Source organism: Notechis scutatus, chromosome 1, assembly GCF_049901735.1.
Source record: "Notechis scutatus isolate UNSWTSFEM ecotype Mainland chromosome 1, rNotScu1.2, whole genome shotgun sequence".
NCBI lineage: Eukaryota > Metazoa > Chordata > Lepidosauria > Squamata > Elapidae > Notechis > Notechis scutatus.
Window position 1 is genome coordinate 289,727,562 of NC_142009.1, and position 22,385 is coordinate 289,749,946.

Sequence of the window (22,385 nt, forward strand, 5' to 3'; positions counted from 1 at the left end):
CCCAACTGCGGGGCCGCATAGCTCAACCCCCACACGAAGCCGAACAACACAACACTCCTCCAACAACAACTAGACCCTGGGAGTTAGAAACCCGAACAGGATAGCGGAGAACTTACCTGGGGATAGAGGAGTTCAGCGTAGTACTTCTGAGGCCTCTAGCTCAACAGAAACTGCCATGCCTCTGGAAACCTTTGAGGTGCTATCCGCTCAGGCTGCAGCCTCAGGAACAACTGAACCACACAGGCCCAGTCGCACCCACAGAAGCCCTGCCTACCTGAAGGACTACGTCTGCTGCGTATGTGGTGATTGGTCGGTCTGAACTAAGAGGGGAGGGGTGTTAAATATGCATGATGCTTTATTTACATGTGTTTACATTTTATGCAAAGTGGAGTTTGATGTCAGACCCCACTCATTGGTCCAGTCGCTGGTGGGAAGATTAAGTCCCTGTCAGTGGCAGAAGTATTGGACAGCACCGGCTATAAAAGCCGGTGCCTGCCGTGTTTGCTTGCTTTTTGATTCCGGCTTTAAAATAAAGAGTTTCTTCACACTCCTAAGTCCTGCTCCTTCCTTATCTGCACCCACTTAACAGTAATATTCAATATTGATAATCATCCATCAGCTGGAAGTTTTCATACCTCCAATTTCTATGTCCACTAAAACATTCATGGGATTGTCCTTTTCCAATATAATTCTGTATTTACACATTCTCTAATTTCAATTAGACAAACAATAGTAGATTATAAAAGTTCAATAAGATGTAAAATAAAAATAAAAATGCACTGTGTGAATATTCATAATAAAACAGAAAATTGGCAATGTAGTCGTAGCACAGTAGAAAGTATCAAAGGCTGTTAAGAAATTACTGTATGAAAACAGAGTGCTTCACTTGAGTTTATATTACATCCAATATTCATACTTATATTCATTCAACTAGCTGAAGGTCAAATTGTATGTATTCATAAGGATTCAGTAAAGCCGTTTAAGACAGTGCCAAACGCTCCAGCTTTTATCTAGGAGAAATATTGGTAGTGTGCCTTTATTTCATCCAGAAGAAGAAACAGGATTACATACAGTATTTTCTGCTGCCAGCTCTAGTAGCTCATTTTATTAATCTCATTAAGCCATGTATGTGGATTTTGACTTAGAATGATATATATTCTAAATATACAAAGGCATTCCTATATGAATCAGTCAGTGTATCTTGCTACAAAGATAAACATAAACTTCTGCAAAGGGTGGTGAAGCAACCTGTTATGCCCCTGTCAGAGTCTCAATCCGAGGAGGAAGACGAACAGCTGACAGGGAGTGGGAGTGTGGCTCCATTGGCTGTGGAGGAAACTGGGGAAGGGCAAAGTCTGGCTGGGCAGAGTAAATAGAAATAGAACAAGGGAGAGGGAGTTCAAAGGAAGACCCAGGCCCACCCCCTCTTCATCGTAGGGCACGCAGGAAGGAATGGAAAAGAGAGCAACATGGGTTGCGTGGCTTATGGGGGAGGAAAGGGCCGTGATTCCCTTCATTAGCCACACCTGGGAATGAGAATTTAAAAGAGATGCATGCTGAGTTCGGCAGCTGTTGGGAGAAAACGTAAGTTTAGCTTGTGTTGACTTTAGTTATCTGTATTTCTGGCATCTTTCCAACCGTGTTATTGCCGTGCCTTCACGTCTGGAATTCTTGCTCCTGCCCTGCTGAACTAATTACCTCATTTTGCCTTGATTGGACTTGTACTTACAATTTTTGTTGACCACATTTTGGACTTGATTCTCTGCAGCCAAAGGCTGTTCCTGGGAGAGTTTTTCTCCAGCCAAAAGGTAACCAGGATATTGAGGGCAAAGTTGGAGCTAATAAAGGGACTCCTACTGATTATCGGACCGTGTTGCCTTTGTGCCATGCCCCAAGTCATCACACAACCATTTGACATTGTTTATTTCACCAGGACTGTAAGGATTTGCTTTCCTTGAAACAACAATTGGTAAACGTCAACAATTTAAAGTAGAATTATGCATACTGTATATCTTCAAACTTTTAGCATTATCTAATATAACTCTGTGAGTTTAGAATTTTATTCTGGGCTTCTTAGGATGAATTAATTAATTAGAATGAATGAATTATGCAACTATGCATATTTTCATTTTAACAGCTATAGAAGCTTCAGATTGATGTGATAGTTGACTCATCTTTATATTTGTCAAACTGTTCTGAAATCACAGTTGTGGTAACTCCAGCTAAGATATTGTTTGCTTGATTTTATTCCTGAAATTGAGTTATACATGCAAAAGGAATAAATTAATAGCATGGTTGGAGTATCCTATATAATGCAGTTTTGGTCAATGGCCTTATACTGACACAAGATTTATTCCTCAGTGTTACTCATTAACTCATGTTTAGAAGGAAAGTTGTACAAAAGTTTACTTGTATCCGCTATTGTACATGCTCTAATTTGGCTGGGGAAGAGGGACCCTAAATGAATGTTGTATGATGAGCATTATAAATAACTCAACAGCTTCTGCAAAATATATTTTATTTCAGGATTTATAAGGAAGGACTTTCCATTTCTGAGGTATGCCAAAGCAGTCAAGAAGATGGAATTCAAGTTTTACCTCCAAAATCACCAAGAAGTATGCCTGAGTGGCAAAGAATAGCTGAATTCTATGTCGAAAAGCCTCAACTGAAATTGTTAGGAAAAAAGGTATGGCTTCATTCATACTTGTAGTAATTTATAGGAAAGCTTTTAGGTATTTTTAAGAAATCCCATTTTTAAAGAGTAACTGGGATTGGTTTTCTTTAAATCTCACAAAAGCAAACATATGAAGTTGCTCATAAAAATATGTGAATCTTACATTAAGATAGGTCTATCACCAGACAGAGCTCTATACTCTTCCTTTTTTGTCAGTATTCTGGGGTTAAGTTAATTGAAAATAAGAGGTCTGTCTTTGATAAAATTCTCTAAAATTATTTCCCTATCTTATGGCAAACAACAATATGTGGCTATGGCCAATTAACAGATACATTGGGAAACATGCAGTTTTAAAGAAGCCGATGACTTTTACTGTATTAAAAACTATAAGGTTTACTTTAGCTTAAATCATACATTTGAAACATCAAACATAGCACTCTTCTAAAAGCTCTCTGAATGAGATAGACAGTCTTGAGTTCACACTTAAAGTTACCTGGTGGGAAGGTGATATCAATACTTTGGATCAGCTGGTTCGGACCAGTTCTGGTGTACTGATAGCAGAAATTTTGAGTAGTTCAGAGAACCAACAACTACCACCTCTGGCTGGCTCCGACCCCACCCACCCGCCCACCCTGCTTCACCCCGCTCCGCCCCGCCCAATCACTCCTCATCTCACCTACCTGGCATAGCACACTGTGTTGCTCCTCGCTTGCATTGACCACCAGTCTCTGCGGCTTGCCTGCCTTCCCACGTGGTGCCTATGGCCCAACTGAGCGGCCCTGATCTGCCTGCTTGGATAAGTAAGCCTGTGAGTCGCAGCCTAGCTAGCTGCCCACCACCACCGTCCCTGCCTGCCTTCCCTACTCCCTTCCATGTGTCCAGCTGTGTGTGTACTTTCCTTTGACCGTGCTGTTTCTCGCCATTTCCCATGCTGTCTGGGAGGCAGGCCGCTTGTCTGCGCTGCTTTCCACTGCGTCCCAGCATTTCCTGCACTTCCCACCAATTCCCGTGCTGTCCAGGAGGCAGGTCACTCGTCCCAGCCGCTTCCCACACTTACCAGAGCTTCCCGCTTGCCTCTGAATGCTGGCTGAATGCTCCCCTCCCAGGCTTTTGAAATCCAGTGCCGCTTCTCCAGCTGCCAAACCTAAGCACTCTTGAAATCCAAGAGTGCTGGATTTCCAAAGCCAAGGAGCTCAGTGCTATAAGGAGACAAGTGCCAGGAAGCCATCGGTCAGATGCGTTGCTGGAGCTGAACGGCTGGGCTGTTGCTGGCCCAGGAAGACTCCAAGGACTCAAGCTTCAACTTCTATTTTTCAGTGCAGAAAGGTAGAGCTGTGAGCCAAAATCCCAAACATAGAGATAAGATGCTGCTGTAGCACTCAGAATAACAGTAACCCAGACAGGGGTGATCTTTTTTGTCATTATAGCAGAAAGGTAAGGCTAGCAAAAAGATGGTAACAATGTGTATTTTTAATGAAGTTAATAAAGCCTCTAAATAGTTAAGGCAGGCAGTCTTTTTGTCACCAAGCATGGAGAAATATATATGCAATTAATAATAATAATAATAATTTATTAAATTTGTATGCCACTTGACTCCAGCAACTCAAGAAAATCTGTTTCATCTAAGGTTCTCAATAGCTTCAGATAGCATAGAATAGAATAGATTATATGTATATAAAGTGTGTGTACCTATATACAGTATAAGTTCTTTTGTATCTAGAATGGGAAGGTAACTCCTTGCATGTATTCTTCTGATTGTGTTCAAAAATTTAAATTAATTCATAAATATCAATACAATTTAATGAACATGTTTGTGTCCACTTTGTAAAAAAAGCAGAAGTCCACATTTGTGGAAAATATTAGAATTAGTCCAAAACAATTAGAATCCAAAAATCATGGCAAGAATTAAACTGGTCGAAATAAAAACAAGGCAAAATAACCACGGAGTTGTAAAACAGAAAAGTGAGAGAAATATTTTATTACTTGCCAACTTTGAAGGCCAGCTCCAAACCTAGCTACCCTCCTCCTATTGACTGACTTTCTGGAAAAAAAACATCATTTAATGCTGGCTAGGTAAGCTCCAATTTCCTTCAGAGTAACTGGTAACACAATACACAATTAAGAAATATTATTTGAAATAGGTGCTTTGTAAACTTATCTGTGGCAAGTCTTCCCAGCCACTGTTTTGCAAAAACATTCACAACAATAAATATGCATCAGAATCCAAATATAGGGTTCCAACTTTAGGTGACATTTATGGCTGCTTATTTTGTTTCTACTACTAGTAAAGAAATGAGTGAGAAATCATCATTTTTTATAATTATTCCTGAAGTGGTGTGTGTGTAAAAGGCAGCATTGATCACTAATCATAACAGCATAAGAACAGGCACTAAGCCCCAGATTCATAGAAGCAGGGATTTACCACACTAGATAGAACCCAAGGGGTAGATTGGTGTCTCTCAGCTGAAAGATGTATGGACTTTAACTCCCAGAATTCTCCAGCCAGCCATCAAGGAGTTTCCACAGAGGATCGTGGAGAATAATAGATCTAAGAATCTATGGGAGTTCTGGATCCAGAAGGACAGATAGGCATTAGCTAATCAAACAGACACTGTAGTAGGAGACAAATTAATAGACAAAGACCAGAAGAGCTTGTGAGGCCAGGCAAGTGGGGCAGGGCAAGGCAAGGAACCCCTCAACATGAGTGATGTGGAGTTGGCCACCCTCACCCAGTCACATCCCTACCCAGCCATGCCCACCAGGTCACATGCCCACCAAGCCACGCCCACAGAACCGTTAGTAAAAAAATTGAATCCCACCACTGCTTTGGATGGAAGTTTTTTTTTAATGCCCTCTAGCAGTCTGTTGTAGTGCATTGCATTATTTGAAGGCAGCAAAATGTGTATAACATACAATATATCTGCTGTTCATTTAAGCAACAAGTTTAGAATAAATGCTTAATAATATATCATACTAAATCAGTTTTTAAATTATTTTTTGAAGATGAAACTTCAGCCTGGATCTCTTAAAATGTTTTGGACTCCAGCTCCCCATAAATTTTCTGCTCCTCTTTCCGTTATGAAGGAAATCTTGTTTTCCAAGTATGAGGTAAACTTTCTGAACATATTTGAAGACCACATGAAATTTAGCACCAGGTTTGTTCTTTCTTAAATATGCAGCTATGCAGAGAAAGGTATTTTCTGTATCAGGATCTACTGTATATTTAATATGTAAATGACAGAACATGGCACGAAGCCGAAAGCACCAGCCTGAGGATGGCGAGTGGGACCTCGCCGAAACGTCGCCAAGATACTCTTAATCTTACACGGGAAAAGACCCGAACACACCTAGACCTACCTACCTACCTACCTACCTACCTATATATACATACATACATACATATATATCCATAATCATAGACATATTTTCTATGAGTATTATGTTCATAAATATTTTACTTTCTAGGTTTTCAGTGTATATATATATCTATCTATGATTATGGCAATATGTATATATATATATATATATATATATATATATATGTGTGTGTGTGTGTGTGTGTGTGTGTGTGTGTGTGTGTGTGTGTGTGTGTGTGTGTGTGTGTGTGTGTGTGTATATATATATATTGTCATAATCATAGACATATTTTCTATGAATACTATGTTCATAAATATTTTACTTTCTAGGTTTTCAGTGTTTGTACAACTTAAAGATTAGTGGTGACATCTCCTTGAGAAATATACACAGCTGGATTTTCCAGTTCTATTTATTTATCTGTTTGTTTCCTTGTTTATGGTGATGTATGAAGCCAAAGTAAGATTACCTACAATATTTATTGTTCCAGCTTTTGTTCTAGAATTTTTATAGTTTTTTAAAAAGAAAACTTTGGAAGTTTGTTTATCCATGGAATGTGAAATGCTAATATAATCACAATTAAATTCTTAAATAAAAAATGAATAATCTTTCTCAATAGGGTTTCTTATCTTAAATATGATGGTGGCTTGCCCACTGAGCCTTCCTTCCCTCATTACTCTCACCTAAACAAAATTGAAAGCTTGTATATTATGGCTGAAATTGGAAATTTAATTGTTTTCTTGAACTTAAGTTTAGTTTTTATAGCGTCTTGGATTACTGTTTATAGCTACCTAATAATTATCATAGAAAAACACATTCTCTTTAATTTTTTTCCAGAGCAATTTGGTTCATGGGGTTATTTATGAAGATTTTTCCATTGATCTTCAAGAGAAAGAAAAGGCAGAATGCGCAGACGACTTTGACTATTTACTTTCTGTATGTATTGTACTTATAGGATTCATGGGAGTGTTTTTTTTAATGTTTTAAAGAATCTCATCCAGCTTTTATAGCATCAAGTTTTGTGAGGGTAACCAAAACTAATCAGAAATGCAGTTCAGACAAGTACAGAAAATTTAATCCTGGTAAACGAATGGATTCCTAAAAGTCCCTCTTTTGGGTCCACCGTAGAAACCAAGCCATAATCAATGGAAGTGTTTTTTCCTTTTCTGCATGTCAGTAAAGTTATTTCAGATCATTAAGTTTTGTGTGTGCTTTATACAGAAATTAGAGATGAGCATTATTCTATCACTTTCTGTCTAACAATTAACATACTTTGTGCTGCCCTGGCAAAACAACAAGGCAAATCCAGAGATGGAAAACTACAGGTAGTCCTTGATTTATGACCACAATTGAGCCCAAAATTTCTGTTGTTAAGTGAAACATTAGTTAAGTGAGTTTTGCCCCATTTTACGACATTTCTTGATACAGTTGTTAAATGAATCACTGCAGTTGATAAGTTAGTGAGCCGATTATTAAGTGAACCTGGCTTCCCCATTGATTTTACTTGTCAGAAGGTCACAAAAGATGATCACATGACCCAGGACACTGCAACCATTATAAATATGAGTCTGTTGCCATGGGGATGCTGCAAAGTCATAACTGAAAAACAGTCATAAGTCACATTTTTCAGTGCTGTTGTAATTTTAAATTGTCACTAAGCAAACTGTTGCAAGTCAAGGATTACCTGTACTGTCCTTTGGGGATAGTTCGCTTCTGTGTTTCCTCATAACATTGTTGCCTACTGTTCTTTCTAGCAATCCTTAGGTACCTTCATCCTTTCATTAATTTTAGTTTTTTTCAGTTTAGGTCTCACTGAGATCCCATAATTTGCCTTTCTCTACCTCTCATATACCAAAAAATCATTTATGGATTTTGAAATTCTTCTAGACAATCTCTTGAAATAATCCCTGTGTGGTGTACATGAAACAAGATGAAACATAAAACACAGTAAAACATAATTTTAAAAGAATCTGATTAAAAAATGTGTAATATCCAGTGTCAGGAGAACATATACCTCTTGAGTACATATAAAAAAACCAGAGAGAAGGGACTCCACATCTAGCTGAAAGGGGTGCATTCCAAGAAACAATGATAAAAACTAAAATCACTGTCAGACTGAAAAGAAAATATTTTTAATTCTAAAATTTAATTCTATTAGTGATGCAAGTAAATTCATTTGGGTGTATGATGCTCCCTGCCCACTTTATTTTCAACACATAGTCTTGCATATTTTGGATCTATTGATTGATGTAAAACTGAATTGAACAGGAAAGCCAAATTCTTTCTCTTTATATTCCCAAAGTAAGCACCCACATATTCTGTATGCATTTAAGTAGAAGTGAGTTCTAGCTCTAAACATTAGTCTAAATGACTAGGGCGAGGGCTGAAAAACAGTGGAAGGGAGATTAGACAGAAACATTCAAGAGATACATGGTAGTAAGTCTGTTGACAGCTTATTTTATAAATAGCAATTCAGCTAAGGTGGCAAGAAATTGAGGAAGAAGCATTTAAAATCCTCCAAAGATATTCTGTTTTAATAAAGTCACTATAAATGAAGATTAAAAATTCATCTTGCAGTTCCCACAGTTTTATATTTACCCCGAAACTGTCATTGAAGATATCTGTGTAATCCTTGTTTTCTTGATTTAGCTCAGTCTGACAAATAGTTTGCAAACTGCTGTTTTGCTTACTGGTTATTGCTACTGTCTATTTCATCTGGCAGATCTTAGGAGAACAGAAGAGCTACAAAGTAATTATATGGCAATCTGCAACACTATATAATGTGTGAGGAGCATATGCCACTATGAAAAAAAACTTATTCCAGAAGGATGTATCTCATTTTCATTTATGGGAGGCTACTATTACAGTAGTAAAAATAAAAAAGTCCTAAATTGTCCTATTTTTTACAACCTTTGTTTCTTAAAGGATAGTTAGGTTGATGTAGACTAGTAGTTCCTTTTGGGTAACCAGTTGTTGGAAATACTTCATCTAGGTTATGAAAAAGTATGTGCTTTGATTTGTTCCGTCAGTATTTGTTAACTTTAATAATAAATATTAACACCAATTGTCCTGATTTAAATAATTGCCATTAACGAAGCTCATCATAAAATTCTTATAGATTGCTTACAGGATCAGAATCTAAAAACATTTTTCAGATAAGAATTATACTAGGCTTTTAAAAATCTTATTATTGTAAAAATATCAATTTTGTTTTTATTGTAGAATATTAGTGCAAATGGAAGACGTGGTTCCGTTCCAGAACTTGTGATTTCCGAAACTACTGTAAAGGTATTGTAATTTTAAAATTAGAAGTATGTTTCATGATATGATTTTATCTGTGGTTTGATTATATACTCTTAGTAGGAAACTTTACTAAAAATTAAATTGCAGCATTGTGAACAAGTAAGAATAATCATACTTAAAATATGATTTCCTTTTCGGGAACTGTACATATTGGAAAATTATTTGTTAAAAGATATGATTACTTAGTAGTTACTGTACATTCAAAGAAGGAAAACCTGACCAACATAGGAATTATCAGAAATTTACATGCTATTCCCAATAATGAGATGAAGTTGATGTGGCTATGCTGCTTAAAGTTGAAATACAATGCTCACAGAATAAAATTGAATCAAGAGAACAATTACATTTAACAGATTATTCAGAAGGAGGCAGTTTATTTTTCCCGATCAAGGATAGAAGTGTAACATCTATTTGTTGTTGTTTCAGAACAGATTGAAAGGCCATATGGTTTGCCTTAAAACTCTTTGTTTCTTCATTAGTATTCAGGTCAAGACTGGATGGTGGATGAATTCTTGCCTCTATGTCTGATGATACCAGAAGGCAGGTCTATGGGGAGGGAAGCTCCTCCTCTTAGACAATGAGCTTCCAGTGTAAAATGCCTTTCTCCAAGCAGAAAGAGACAGGGACAGAATAACAGAGTTGGAAGGGACCTTGGAGGTCTTCTATTCAACCTCCTGTTCAAGTAGGAGACCCTATACCATTTCAGACAAATTACTGTCCAGTTTCTTTTTAACAGCTCCCAATGATGAAGCACCCACAACTTCTGAAGGCAACCTATTCCACTGTCTTATTGTTCTCACTGTCTGGAAATTTCTCCTTAATTCCAGGTTGCTTTTCTCCTTGATTAGCTTCCATCCATTGCATATTGTCTTTCCTTCTGGTGCTTTGGAAGATAGGTTGACATCCTCTTCTTTGTGGCAGCTTCTCAAATATTGGAACACTACTCTCACGTCGCCCCTAGTCCTTCTTTTCACTAGACTGGCCATACCCAATTTCTGCTACTGTTCTTCATATGTTTTAGCCTCCAGCCCCTTAATCATCTTTGCTGCTCTTCTTTGCACTCCTTCTGGAGCCTCAACATCTTTTTAATAATATGACGTCCAAAACTGAATACAGTATTCCAAGTGTAGTCATACCAAGGCCTTATAAAGCGGTATTAATTCTTCATGTGATCTTGATTCTATCCCTCTTAATGCATTAGCTTTATTGGCAATATTTGAACAATTGTCCACTAGATCTTCAAAATCCCTCTCACAGTTACTGCCATTGAGCAAAGTTTCACCTAATCTGTACCTGTACACTTGGTTTTTCTTGCCTAGGTGCAAAATTTTACTTTTCTTTACATTGAATTTCATTTTGTTAGGTAGGGCCCAGTGTTCAAGTTTGTCAAGATCTCTCTGGGATATTAAGCCTATCTTCTGGGGTGTTGGCTACTCCTGCCAACTTGGTGTCGTCTGCAAATTAGATGAGTTCCCCTTCTATCCCCTCACCTAAATCATTTGTGAAGATATTGAAGACTACTGAGCCTAAAACAAAATCCTGGAGTACCCTGCTGCTTACTTCTCTCCATATAGATATAGGATTACATAATGAGGGCCATTTGTCAGTCAGATTTCTGGTTATAACTTTGCTTGTTTCTATGTGTTCGGGGTTCTATTGCTTGATTATCTTTTCCAAGGTCTCCCCAGGTATTATTGTCAAGCTGATTGGTCTGTAGTTTCCTGGATCTCTTACCATTTTCTTGCCTATTTTAATTTGAATTCCCAGTGTCTTTTACAGTTCTGTCTTTGGTAGATTGGGCTATTTTTTCTTTTTGTGTGAAGAGAGATGCAAAAAAAAAAAAAAGAATTAAAGCAGCTCTGCTTTTTCCCTGCTGCTTGTCACTTCCTTACCATCTTCTACCCATTAGTGGACTGATCATTTCTTTGACTTTTTTCTTATTTTTTATATTGACCATTGTTTTCTGCTTGTGCTTTCATAGAGAAGCATGCTCCATGTAAGAGAAATTAAGAAACGCATGCTTCCAGGCCATACTTTCATAACAGTAACCTCAGGAAAAGCAAAGTTGAGGGGGGGGGATTTTCCCTTGGGCTGCTATATTCTAGAAGTGAGAGTTTACAAACTGTATATGGCTGGAGGGCCATCTCCCATTGTGCTCTGGAAAGACTCTTGTCCATTTGAAGAAGATTTTCTTTGCCTCTTCTGCCAGTGAGAGTCTACTGCTCTGGCTAATTCTGATTCTAGTCATTCCTTAGTTTAAAAATTCATAGCAATAGATAAGACATATAGTATTTCTTGGGCTAAGTGGTAAATATATTGAACAATGCACTAAATGAATAAATAAAATGTTAATGTAAATAAAATTCAAATGTCAGTATGAATATTTTATGAATGAATATTCACAATATCAGAGCACTCTGCTATATGCTTGAATCACTATTGCATAAATTTACATTTCTCTAAAAGGCTATAGTTCTTTTGCAGTTTTTCATTAGTCTTCTAGTTTTCAATTTACCTATTCTGCTTGTGTGGTCCCCAACAAAAAAATCCTATTGTTTAGTTATGGTAAAACCCATAATTTATTCACTATATAGATTCAATACTTTTTATTTATATTAACATTATATCCCTGGGCTTCAACCTGCCATCTGTTTGGAAGTGGCCCAGGGGTCCATGACCACCATGGCAGACATGGGCCTATTCCAGATTATCACAGAATTGTCTTGGGACAGTGATCACACATCCAGCATGATTTCCTTGCCGGAGCAATGGCAACATGATTTAGTAGGAGGTTTAACATTATCCCCCCTGTCATGGTCACATCATGCCCTGGTGTCTGTGAGAATTTCTTATGCCACCTCCCTCTGCAGGGAGGCTGAACCCATTTGAGCAGTTTGCCCTTGGTGATCGATGGACCTGAATGGGTCCCAGAGGGAACTTTTTCTGTCCTCTAGGTCATGGTTGTCCCAAATGTGCTTTTTCCAAATGGCAGCTGGACTTTTTTGAGTGCGTGTAGTTTCAAGACCCAAGTCTTTGACATACTTAGTTCTGGATAGGGTGGCATATCCCAGACAGACCCGCTGCTCAACTTCAACAGAAGGGTGCAGTTGTGGCTAGGAGAACCTTTGCACCCTTAAGTATTCAGAAGCTTCAACTGGTGCAGTTTGGGGTGGTGCAGACAATCTTTGGGACCTTACAGTGGCCCATGTTAAACCACTGTTTGGAGAGCTGCACTGGCTGCCGGTTTGCTTCTAGGTGCAATTCAAGGTGTTGGTTATTACCTATAAAGCCCTGTATGGCATGGGTCCAGGTTACCTGAGGAACTGTCTCATACCTAAGGGACACATCCATCCCATCCTTGCCAGCAGAGAGTCCATGCTGTGGATCCTGTCAGTTAAGGAATTCCAGCTGGCAGGGTCCAATAGAAGAACCTTCTCTATCCTGTCCCTTTGGAATATGTTATCCCCTGAGGTGAGATTGGCTCCTACCCTCCTGATTTTTTACAAGAGCCTGAACATCTGGTTCTACCACTTGGCCTGCGGCCCCAATGGGGGAATATCACATTTGATTGACCAAAAGCGGTTCCCACCTCTCCCCTTATATATTCTGCTTCCTTCCCATGATTTTATACATTTTCACACAGGCACACAGATACATTTATTTATTTATTTATTTATTTATTCATTCATTCATTTATTTATTTATTTATTTATTTATTTATTTATTTATTTATTTATTTATTTATTCATTCATTCATTTATTCATTCATTCATTCATTTGTTTGTTCGTTAATTAATTAATTAATTCATTCATTCATTCATTTATTTATTTATTTTTATGTTGTAAGTTGCCTAGAGTCATCTTGTGATGAGATGGGCAGCAAACAAATTTAATAAATAAAATAAATCAAAACTATAATATTTAGATAACAGGTCATTTAAGATAAAAGAGAAAAATATTGTATCAGTATTAATGATGACTTAAAATGTCAATATTAATGAGCATAGGATTATGTATCTTTTTCATCCAGAATTACAGCAAATATAACATTAAAAAACTTCAGCAGATTGCATCAAAGTATGTGTTATGTGATAATTTTTTTTATCCTCAGCATTAAGGCCTCCACTCTATTGTTAACTAATATAATCTGTGCATATTGAAGATTCTTATTCCTGAAATTCAAATTATTAATAATCTTTTAGCAAACAACTTATGAGCATGTAAAAATTATCTTTAGGATATGTAAAATCAGAATTGCTTTATTATTTTAAATTATGTTTATTGTCTTTATATTTTTTGATAACTTTTTGTGTTATAGGATGAAATCATTAAATATGTAAGTAGTCTGTTATAGAAGAATGACTCCTCTAGCAAATATGTACAGTATAGTGGATTTCTATGTTTTATTCAATTCACATGACATTAGTATGTATAATAGTGCAATAATTTTCTATGAAGCTTATCAAAATAACAGATTATCTGAAATAAAAACCATGAAAAGAGATGCATATTTTGAAACTCCATATCCAATTATACTTACCAGAACATGAGTAGCATTTCCAAATTATTTAGTTTATAGTTACTCTTTTTACAAAAATTATTTAGAAGTAATTTATAGCAATTCTGAATTCATAGCAGAATTACAAGGTTTTGGTCTGTGGTATAGTATATATTTCCACAAAAGTTAGAAATTGAAAATTGTAAGTATAATATTATTCCTAAGTACAGGTAATCCCTGAGTTACGAATGTTCCCTTAGCGAACATTCGAATTAATGCAATAAGTGCCCCCTAGTGTTTACAAACAAGTCCCCAAATTACAAATGTTTCAGCTCATGGCAGTTGTTCATCCTTATGAACAACTGCAGAGACTCTGCAACATTTGCCCTGCCAATCCCCCCCATCCTCACGCCGGGTCTTCATAGGTACTAGGCCTGTGGATACTCAACTTGTGAAGATTTAGAGAGCTTTTGCTTTCTTGGCCTGTTTTGACACTTTAGGCCTTTGGAGAGTATGCAGAGAATGGAGGTCTAAAATACTGCAAGATCACGTTAGATCAGTAGCACATGATCTCACACTACTGATCTCTCATGATCTGACAGTACTTTAGGCCTCTGTTCCCTGCAAATGGGGACCTGGATGAGATCTGCAACAAAAGGCTTTGCAAATGGAGGGAAGGCCTGAAACATTGAAGCTTTCCCTCCATTTGCCATCTTTGCAAAAAGCCTTTGCTGCTGAGAATGGAGGCCTGGAGGGACTTACAAGTTTCTCCAGGGCTCTTTTAGCCAGGAAAGGCCTTTCCTGGCTAAAGAGAATGGAGCCCCTGGAGGGACTATGCTTCACTCTCGGGTCTCTGTTTTCTTTGGCAGAGGCCTTGAGGAAAGGCCTTTCCTGGTGAAAATGAAGCTCTGGAGCAACGTGTGCTCCTTCTGGGGGCTGCATTTTCTTTGGTAAAAGCCTCCTCAAGCCTTATGGAGTTCTTTGAAATGGTGCCCCCTAGGCTCATAAACATTTTTTGGCCAGGGGCTGAAAGCTTCTTGGGGCCGTGATCTCTTGTGACTTCAGACATCCATCCACTTTTGCAGAGAATGGGTGCCTGAAGTCTCATGAGATTAGGGCATCCAGAAGTTTCCAGTCTATGCACAAAAAATGTTTGCATGCCAACGGGAGGCTTGAAGCCTTTGGAGGAGAGTCACCGAGGCTGCCTGCCACTCCAGAAGCCTTGGTGAATGATACAAGCTGAGCAGGGTGTGCTCATCCTGCTTTCCCTCTGTTCTCATCGCTCTCCGGGAGTAGGCAAAGAAACATAGAAACTGGAGAGGAGACAGATCTTCATAAGGTAAGTGACACAGCACAGCAGGATGGGGGGAGCAATTGTGGGGACCCCTGGGAGGGGGAGAATGAAGTATCTCAGTGGGTCAGGGAGGCATTGGGTGGTCTGAAGTAGGTGGCCTCTTCTATTTATAGTCCCTACATGGCCTTCCCCACCGTGTTATCTCATGTGCACTTAATGAGCAGTGCATTCAGTTAGCGAATGCATGAGCAAAAGGAGGGAGTGATTGCGTTCAAGTTATGCAATTCACTGCTACAAATTTTTGGGTTACAAATGGAATGGGCAGGCTTCATTACATTCGTAACTCGAAGACTACCTGTAATAGCTCAGGGGAGACATAACAGTCTTCCAATATTTGAGAGGCTGCCACAGAGAGGAAGGGGTCAATCTATTTTCTAAAGTGCCTGTAGGAAGGAGAGATTTAACCTGGAAATAAGGAGAAACTTTCTGATAGAACAATCAACCAATGGAACAGCATGCCCTCGGAAGTTGTGGGAGCGCCATCACTTGAGACCTTCAAGAAGAGATTGGACTGCCATTGGTCTCCCACTTGGGTGAAGGGTTGGACTAGATGACCTATAAGGTCCCTTCCAACTCTGATTATCTGTTATCTATTAACTCATTCCTGACCATTCAGCCTGCAAGGAATTTCTGTAGTAAATTTATGTAGCTGAAACATTTAAAAACAAGGCCCTCCAAATTGGGGTGGTGGTCTATAATTCCCACAATTCTCAGTTAGTTCAAGAATGTGAATTGTCATATATGTCATCTCATACATCTCATAAATAATTATTTTATCAATACCCATTGAGTTGTGTTTGTTGATCATTAAGGCTTTTTGGTTTAGCTTCTACAATATTTTCAGTGTTGGAAAATGTATACTACATCTAGATATACTATGCTATTATCATAATACTTAGATTCACTACTTTGGCCATCTGTAATATTCACATGGAACTTTGGTTAAAGGGCAGTCCTTGATTTAAATTGTATTATGTATCAATATGTTTTCCAAAATTATGTCCATAAAATACATTTTATTTTCTTGCAGGACCATTTGGTTGAAAGGCCAAATAGTGCACCAGAATTGACCTCATACAGAGACAAAACACACATAAAGATTTCTTCAAATTTCAAAACTGCTATGGAAGAGCTTGATATCATGAGCAAGCATGTTCTTTTAACAAAACCTAAGGCTGCAATAGCAGAAGTGGAAGTTTCTCTAGAAGAGCGTAGTTTTGCTGCTAATCTTTCAGGAATTAGTTTTAACCCTCCAAAAGCACCTGTAGATCCAGAGAAAAATTCTGAAAGAGTTACACTAAATATTCCTAAAGGAAATCTTTTTGAACTACAGTCTGCTGAAGCACTTGTAGATCAGACTACTCTTGCTGATGAATGTCGAAAAGCTGGAATTAAGTACATAATTTTCCCAAAGAAAAAAAGAAGATCAATAAAAATAGGGAAAATAGGGAAAAGTATTACTCCCAGAGTATTGGATAGTATATTTCAAAAATTAAATGAACCTCCAAAGATTCTTAAAAGGTTGTATATTTAATAACAGTGTTATTATGTATTTATTTAGACAGTTGGACAGGACAGATCTGTTGGTTAAAGATGTTTGGTTTGGGGAAGATTATGAACGCTCTCTATATGAAAATAATTACTACTGATAGTATTTCTGGGCTGGAGCAACATTGTATTAATTGCTATGGATCTGCAAACTCCTTTTGTCCCCCCAAAAGTTACCAAGATCCAGATCCTCAGCTTTGTCTATCTTGATGTACAACTTTGGAACCAATGTGAGGGGTCAAAACAAAGTCAAAACAAAGCTGACAGTGAAATCAGCAGGATTTTTTTTTCTTAAAGCTATTTCTAAAGGCACCTTTTTGTTGTAGGCTTCCAGCCTTTGGGTTTTTTGGTCAAATAATCCTCATTTCACGAGCATTAGTATTGCAATAGCAAATATATCCTTCCTATTGGTATAAACCGAGTTTTATTTTTCCATAGTGAAGGGACTAAATACTTATAAGTATTGCTAGGTTTGTGATAACTCTGCTTTTTTACAAGCACCCATTTGGGAGAAAATGCTAAACTTATGTGTAGATATCGGAATAGAATAGAATAGAATAGAATAGAATAGAATAGAATAGAATAGAATAGAATAGAATAGAATAGTTGGAAGGGACCTTGGAGGACCTTTGATTTTTCTTGCCTAAATGTAGAACCTAACTTTTTTCACCATTGAATTTTATTTTGTTGGATAGCGCCCAGTGTTCAAGTCTGAACATTGAAAAAATGAATCTTTTATTTTACAGAATCATCCTCCTAGTTCACTAAGAGAGATATTATTTTGAGTTTCCCTTTGAACTTGCAAAATAGATTGAATTATCTCCATCAGAAATCAGTTATTTATTTGTGAGGTGTATGCCATTTTACATGATTACAAAGTTATATACTTCCACACTAATGGACAATTCTACTTGTGTTTCCATTAGAAATTTTCTTACCATAATTTTAATATTATGTACTTAAGCTGGGTAGTCCTGTGGCATCTTAAATTTGTTCTAAGGTTGAGGTGGTATGAAGTGATAAATATATAAATAACAAGCTATTAAATGTTGCAGTTTATAACATTTATTTCAGTAATCTGTATTACCTCAGTTACACATTGATCGTAATTTTGCTTCTCCTTTTTAGATCTGTGTCTCTGACTGTTCAGAAGCTTAAGATGCATAATAAAAACTCTATTAAAATATCTCGAACAATTAAACTTTATAGAAGCCCCAGCCTCCCCTGTTTGTTAAACTTTGAAACATTTGCCAAAAAACAGGGAAAAGGACCTGAAGATTCTAATTATCTTTGGGCCAGGCTATTATGGAATAAATGGTTTGGGGAGCTGTTTGTTCCCAGTAGCAAACCTGCTGAAGATAAAAAGATGTTAGGCAAACGTCTTTTAGAACAGAAAACGGAGGATGCTGCAAAAGAAAAAGAATTACCAAACTATGTGAATCCTTTCCTATTTGATGGCAAAAAAGAAGAACTTGCACAGTGTGAGCATGAGATTGAGAGAATAACCGAAGAGATAAATAAAGGATGTGCTCTAGCATTTAACTATTGTCGTCGTGGAGCAATATACAGAAAGATTGGAAAAATGCAGTCAGCGTTGGATGACTTAGAAAAAGTTTGTTTAAAACAAATACTTTGTTCATAAATTTTACTTAACTTATTGTATAGCTAAAGATTTCCAAGGGTGCCTCTTCCTCTTTCTTCTGATATTCACTTTTCAAAAGGAAACTTTCCAGTTTTTAACATTGCCTATTTTTGTATTCTAAACTGTTTAGCAAATAATGCCATAGTATTTCCACATGTATTTGCTTTCCTGCACACATATGTATATATGTGTACATATGTAATCATTAGAAGGGAGGTTGACAAGAGACATAAGAAAACAAAAATCTAGAGCTCTGAAAAGGTGTTTCCCTTTAAGATTTTCTGATTTTTTTTGAAGATTTTGTCATTGAACAGTATCAGTAACAGTATATTGCCACAAGTTCACATATTTTTTTTAAAAAGATAGATATAGTACTATCCTCAACCAAATATAGTACCAAACTTTGGGCTTGTTGCATTTATTTCACAGTATCATTCAACGTGATATATCGGTGTGAAACAGCAATCATCCCTCATTTAATAATTTAAAAGTTAAAAGGTAGTGAGGGCCAGTTATGCAAAAAATTAAACAGGACTTATTAGGACAGTTCTGAACTGTGTCAGCCTAGTAACTTTGACTTATGATAGTGGTTATTTATCATATAGAATCTGGAAGTATGTTATGTCTTACTCAAATGTCTGACAACTTTCATTAAAAAAACATTGATGCTTAATTGCCTGGAAAATGCTACAAAACAATTTCTATAAAGTTTTGCGATGTTATCAATTCATACTCAGAGATATAAATCTTAAATAATTTGAGATGACATATCTTCCCAAGAGTGATACTCTGTCAAAAATCTCCAAGAATATATGCACAAAATCATCCTAGAAGTCACCTCCTGTCAGCCTTACCGGGTAGAAAAAGCCCTCAGACAAGCTAATTCTATTTTACTATAAAGCTACTTTAACAGAATCTGGCAAGTCTGAAAGTACAGTTCTTCTGCCATTTCCTTTACAGTTCAAGAAGCTGGGGATGGTCCCTTCTGAGCCTCTTGCCCCACCTATCCAGCTGAGGACTATGATGTCTCTTATCTGACCATTTCCCAGGCAGCATCTCTTTGCCCACTTTCCAAGGTCTTTCTTACATATCATGACACTTCTACACCCCCCCCCCCCCGTCTAAATAATCTGCATGTCTTTCTCATCTTGTCTAAAGTTAATTTTTATGATTCCGTATCAGAAAAGCACATAGCATAACAAGAAAGAACAATGATGCTCATCTCAAGTTTGCCAAAAAGCACCAAGATGATGATGAAGACTTTTGGAGAAATGTTATATGCATAGATGAGTCAAAAGTGATTTTTAAAAAAGCTACAACAGTATTACTGCATTTGGCAAAAACTAAACACTGTGCTCCACAGTAAGAAGAACTTCATACCAGTTCGTAAGCATGAATGCAGTAAAGTAATGGTCTGAGGATTCCTCAGCTGCCTCACCACTGGGACAAGTTGCTATCATGAAGGAAAAAGGAATACTGCTGGGTTTTAGTGAATTTTCCAGAAATAACGAATTAACAGTTTTGGAGTGACCATGTCAAAGTCCAGAGAATGTCAGAGAAATAGCGATAGAATCTGAAATAACCAGTTTGTGCTAGGAAATCGAGCTGCAGTGGCGCAGTGGTTAGAATGCAGTACTGTGGGCTATTTCTGCTTGCAATTTGGCAGTTCAAATCTCACCAGGCTCAAGATTGACTCAGCCTTCCATCCTGAGGTTGGTAAAATGAGGACCCAGATTGTTGGGGGCAATATGCTGATTCTATAAACCGCTTAGTGAGGGCTGTAAAGCACTGTGAAGCAGTATATAAGTGCTGTTGCTATATGTTACTGAGTTGAAGCAGTTTGCCATGGATTGATGAGCCAGAATTTCTACACAATATGAGGCTAATAGTTAAATAGAAATAGGAATTTGGTTGCGGTTACTCCAACTATAAATGATTCAGTCATTTACTAAATCTAAGGGGATGATTACTTTTCACATTGCTACATCACACTTTGGTTTAATAATCTAGACTTCCTTTATGTATCAGTGAGACTCAGATGCAGTTCTTATAACATTCAGTGGCAAAGACACAAAAAATTCAGACAATCCAAAAGGGAATAATTTTTCATAAAAGTCATATAATTTATTATAAATGTTAAAAAATTTTTTAATTCAAGTTAGGAATTGTCTGACTCCACATTTCTCTGGGCAGTTCATAAATAACATAAAAACCAACACAAATAAAAAATAAAATGGGATCCAGGTACAATAAACAGGTAAAACATATATAGCAATTGCCCTCAGCTGCTTAATATCTAGTGATGGTACTGAATACAAATATATTAGATCAACAGCACTCAATTTGGATTAAATGAAATTAATGAAATTAAGTCTAAAAGAAATGAGAAAGGGTGGTGATGGTAGTGGTAAACAAGTAAATAAATAAAATACAATAACGAGCATAGAGCAGATGAGAACTTGAATGCCAGGTAATAACAGGACAACTTCTCAAAGTGATCATGAGGATACTTCATAATGGGCAGAGAACAAAGAGAAATGTGAAACTGAGAATTTCTTGAAGATAGAAATTGTCTTTCTTAGAGCAGAGGAGAAAAGAGGAAAGTTTTTTCCCCCCATCTTTACTGACTAGATGTGATCATGTTATATCAATTCTCAAGGGTGGTCTGCTTCAGGGGAGTTAGTCAATAAATTCTGGTATCATGGAAGTCATTTGAATAAAGCCTTTGCAAGCAAAGTTCAAAGAATGCATATGGCAATTTATCATGTTCAGGAGACAAGTTGCTTGTTGATGCTATTGACTAGGTCAGGGCTGTCAAACTCTGGGCCCGTGGGCCAGATGCATCATACATTGGCCAAGCCCCCACCCCATTTAGCGAAGGGGGGAAAGGTCCTGATACATCACATGATGCCACCATGATGATGGGAGTTTGACACCCCTGGACTAGGTGATCAGAGAGGCATTTTTTATGTACTGAAGGTATAATACATGAATTACATATACGATTTCTGCTAATTCAATATGTAGTTAACAAATTTCATTTGGTTAATCAGTTTCTTGGTCAAAATATATAAAAGATATATGGGTAAGTATTTCAGAATGTGTTGTATTACCATGACCCATATTTTAATGTATTTTCATAAATAAAGACAACTATAACCAGCAGAGTAGAACAGAATGAAAATAATTCTTTTAGAAACTCACAGTATGCCAAAGAATTGATCGATGTAAATAATGCAAAGGACAATTATTAATGAATGGGTATTATTGCTGCTACATGTGATGTAGAAGGCAAGTACAGAATTTGTATCTTTAAATATTTTTATTGTAAGTATGGTATGTGAGACAACTTTTGAAATAATAGTCCGAATGAAGTTGAGATGGATAGCCTACACTATGTTGATGAAGACTTATAGCCAGTTATTGAGATTATCTTATAAGAAATAAGTCCGCGAATAATGTATATTTCAATTGGCCTTGAACATGGTTTAAATTAATTACCGAAGTGCAGTCAGGCCATATGTTAGAAGACAAAAGTTACATTTCTATAGTAATATGCCTTACATTTGACTAAATTGATAGGATTTTATGTATGGCAGATATAGTGTATAATTATTTACCACAACTATCTCCATATTCTCTCTTCTCTGAGCCTGTAAAACCAATTGTTCCAGAATCTTTCTCAGTTCTGTGACTATGGCCTCATATATTATATTAGCAATTATAATATAGAGATAATCTCTTCAATGGTTTTCAGGGACTAGCTCTTGTGGCATTTTGGCTGCTCCATCTGCATTGCTCCAAACAAGTACCCTCTCAGCTTCTACCAGTTTTCAATAGTACACAAATGCTAATAGCAAGTGAAGCTGGGTAATGTGGAGGTTTCTCTGATCCAAAATCTACGGCAAACAATGTTTGAAAGGAAGGTACTATACCAAATATTGTTGTCATGGAATGTCTCACAGAACTTGGGAAATCAGGCAGAGATTCCGGGAAACCAGGCAGAGGAGGC

At 37.1% G+C, this 22,385-nt stretch overlaps 1 protein-coding gene across 1 annotated transcript in view; it reads left to right on the forward strand.

The window, feature by feature from the left end:
• TTC6 (tetratricopeptide repeat domain 6) overlaps positions 1-22,385 on the forward strand; it is an 89,854-nt gene that overhangs the window by 32,682 nt on the left and 34,787 nt on the right. Inside the window, exons 8-13 of the mRNA XM_087951849.1 lie at positions 2,527-2,686; positions 5,678-5,782; positions 6,866-6,964; positions 9,251-9,316; positions 16,214-16,704; positions 17,860-18,343. Coding sequence (XP_087807975.1) covers positions 2,527-2,686; positions 5,678-5,782; positions 6,866-6,964; positions 9,251-9,316; positions 16,214-16,704; positions 17,860-18,343 — 1,405 coding nt within the window. The remainder of the gene's footprint in view (positions 1-2,526; positions 2,687-5,677; positions 5,783-6,865; positions 6,965-9,250; positions 9,317-16,213; positions 16,705-17,859; positions 18,344-22,385) is intronic.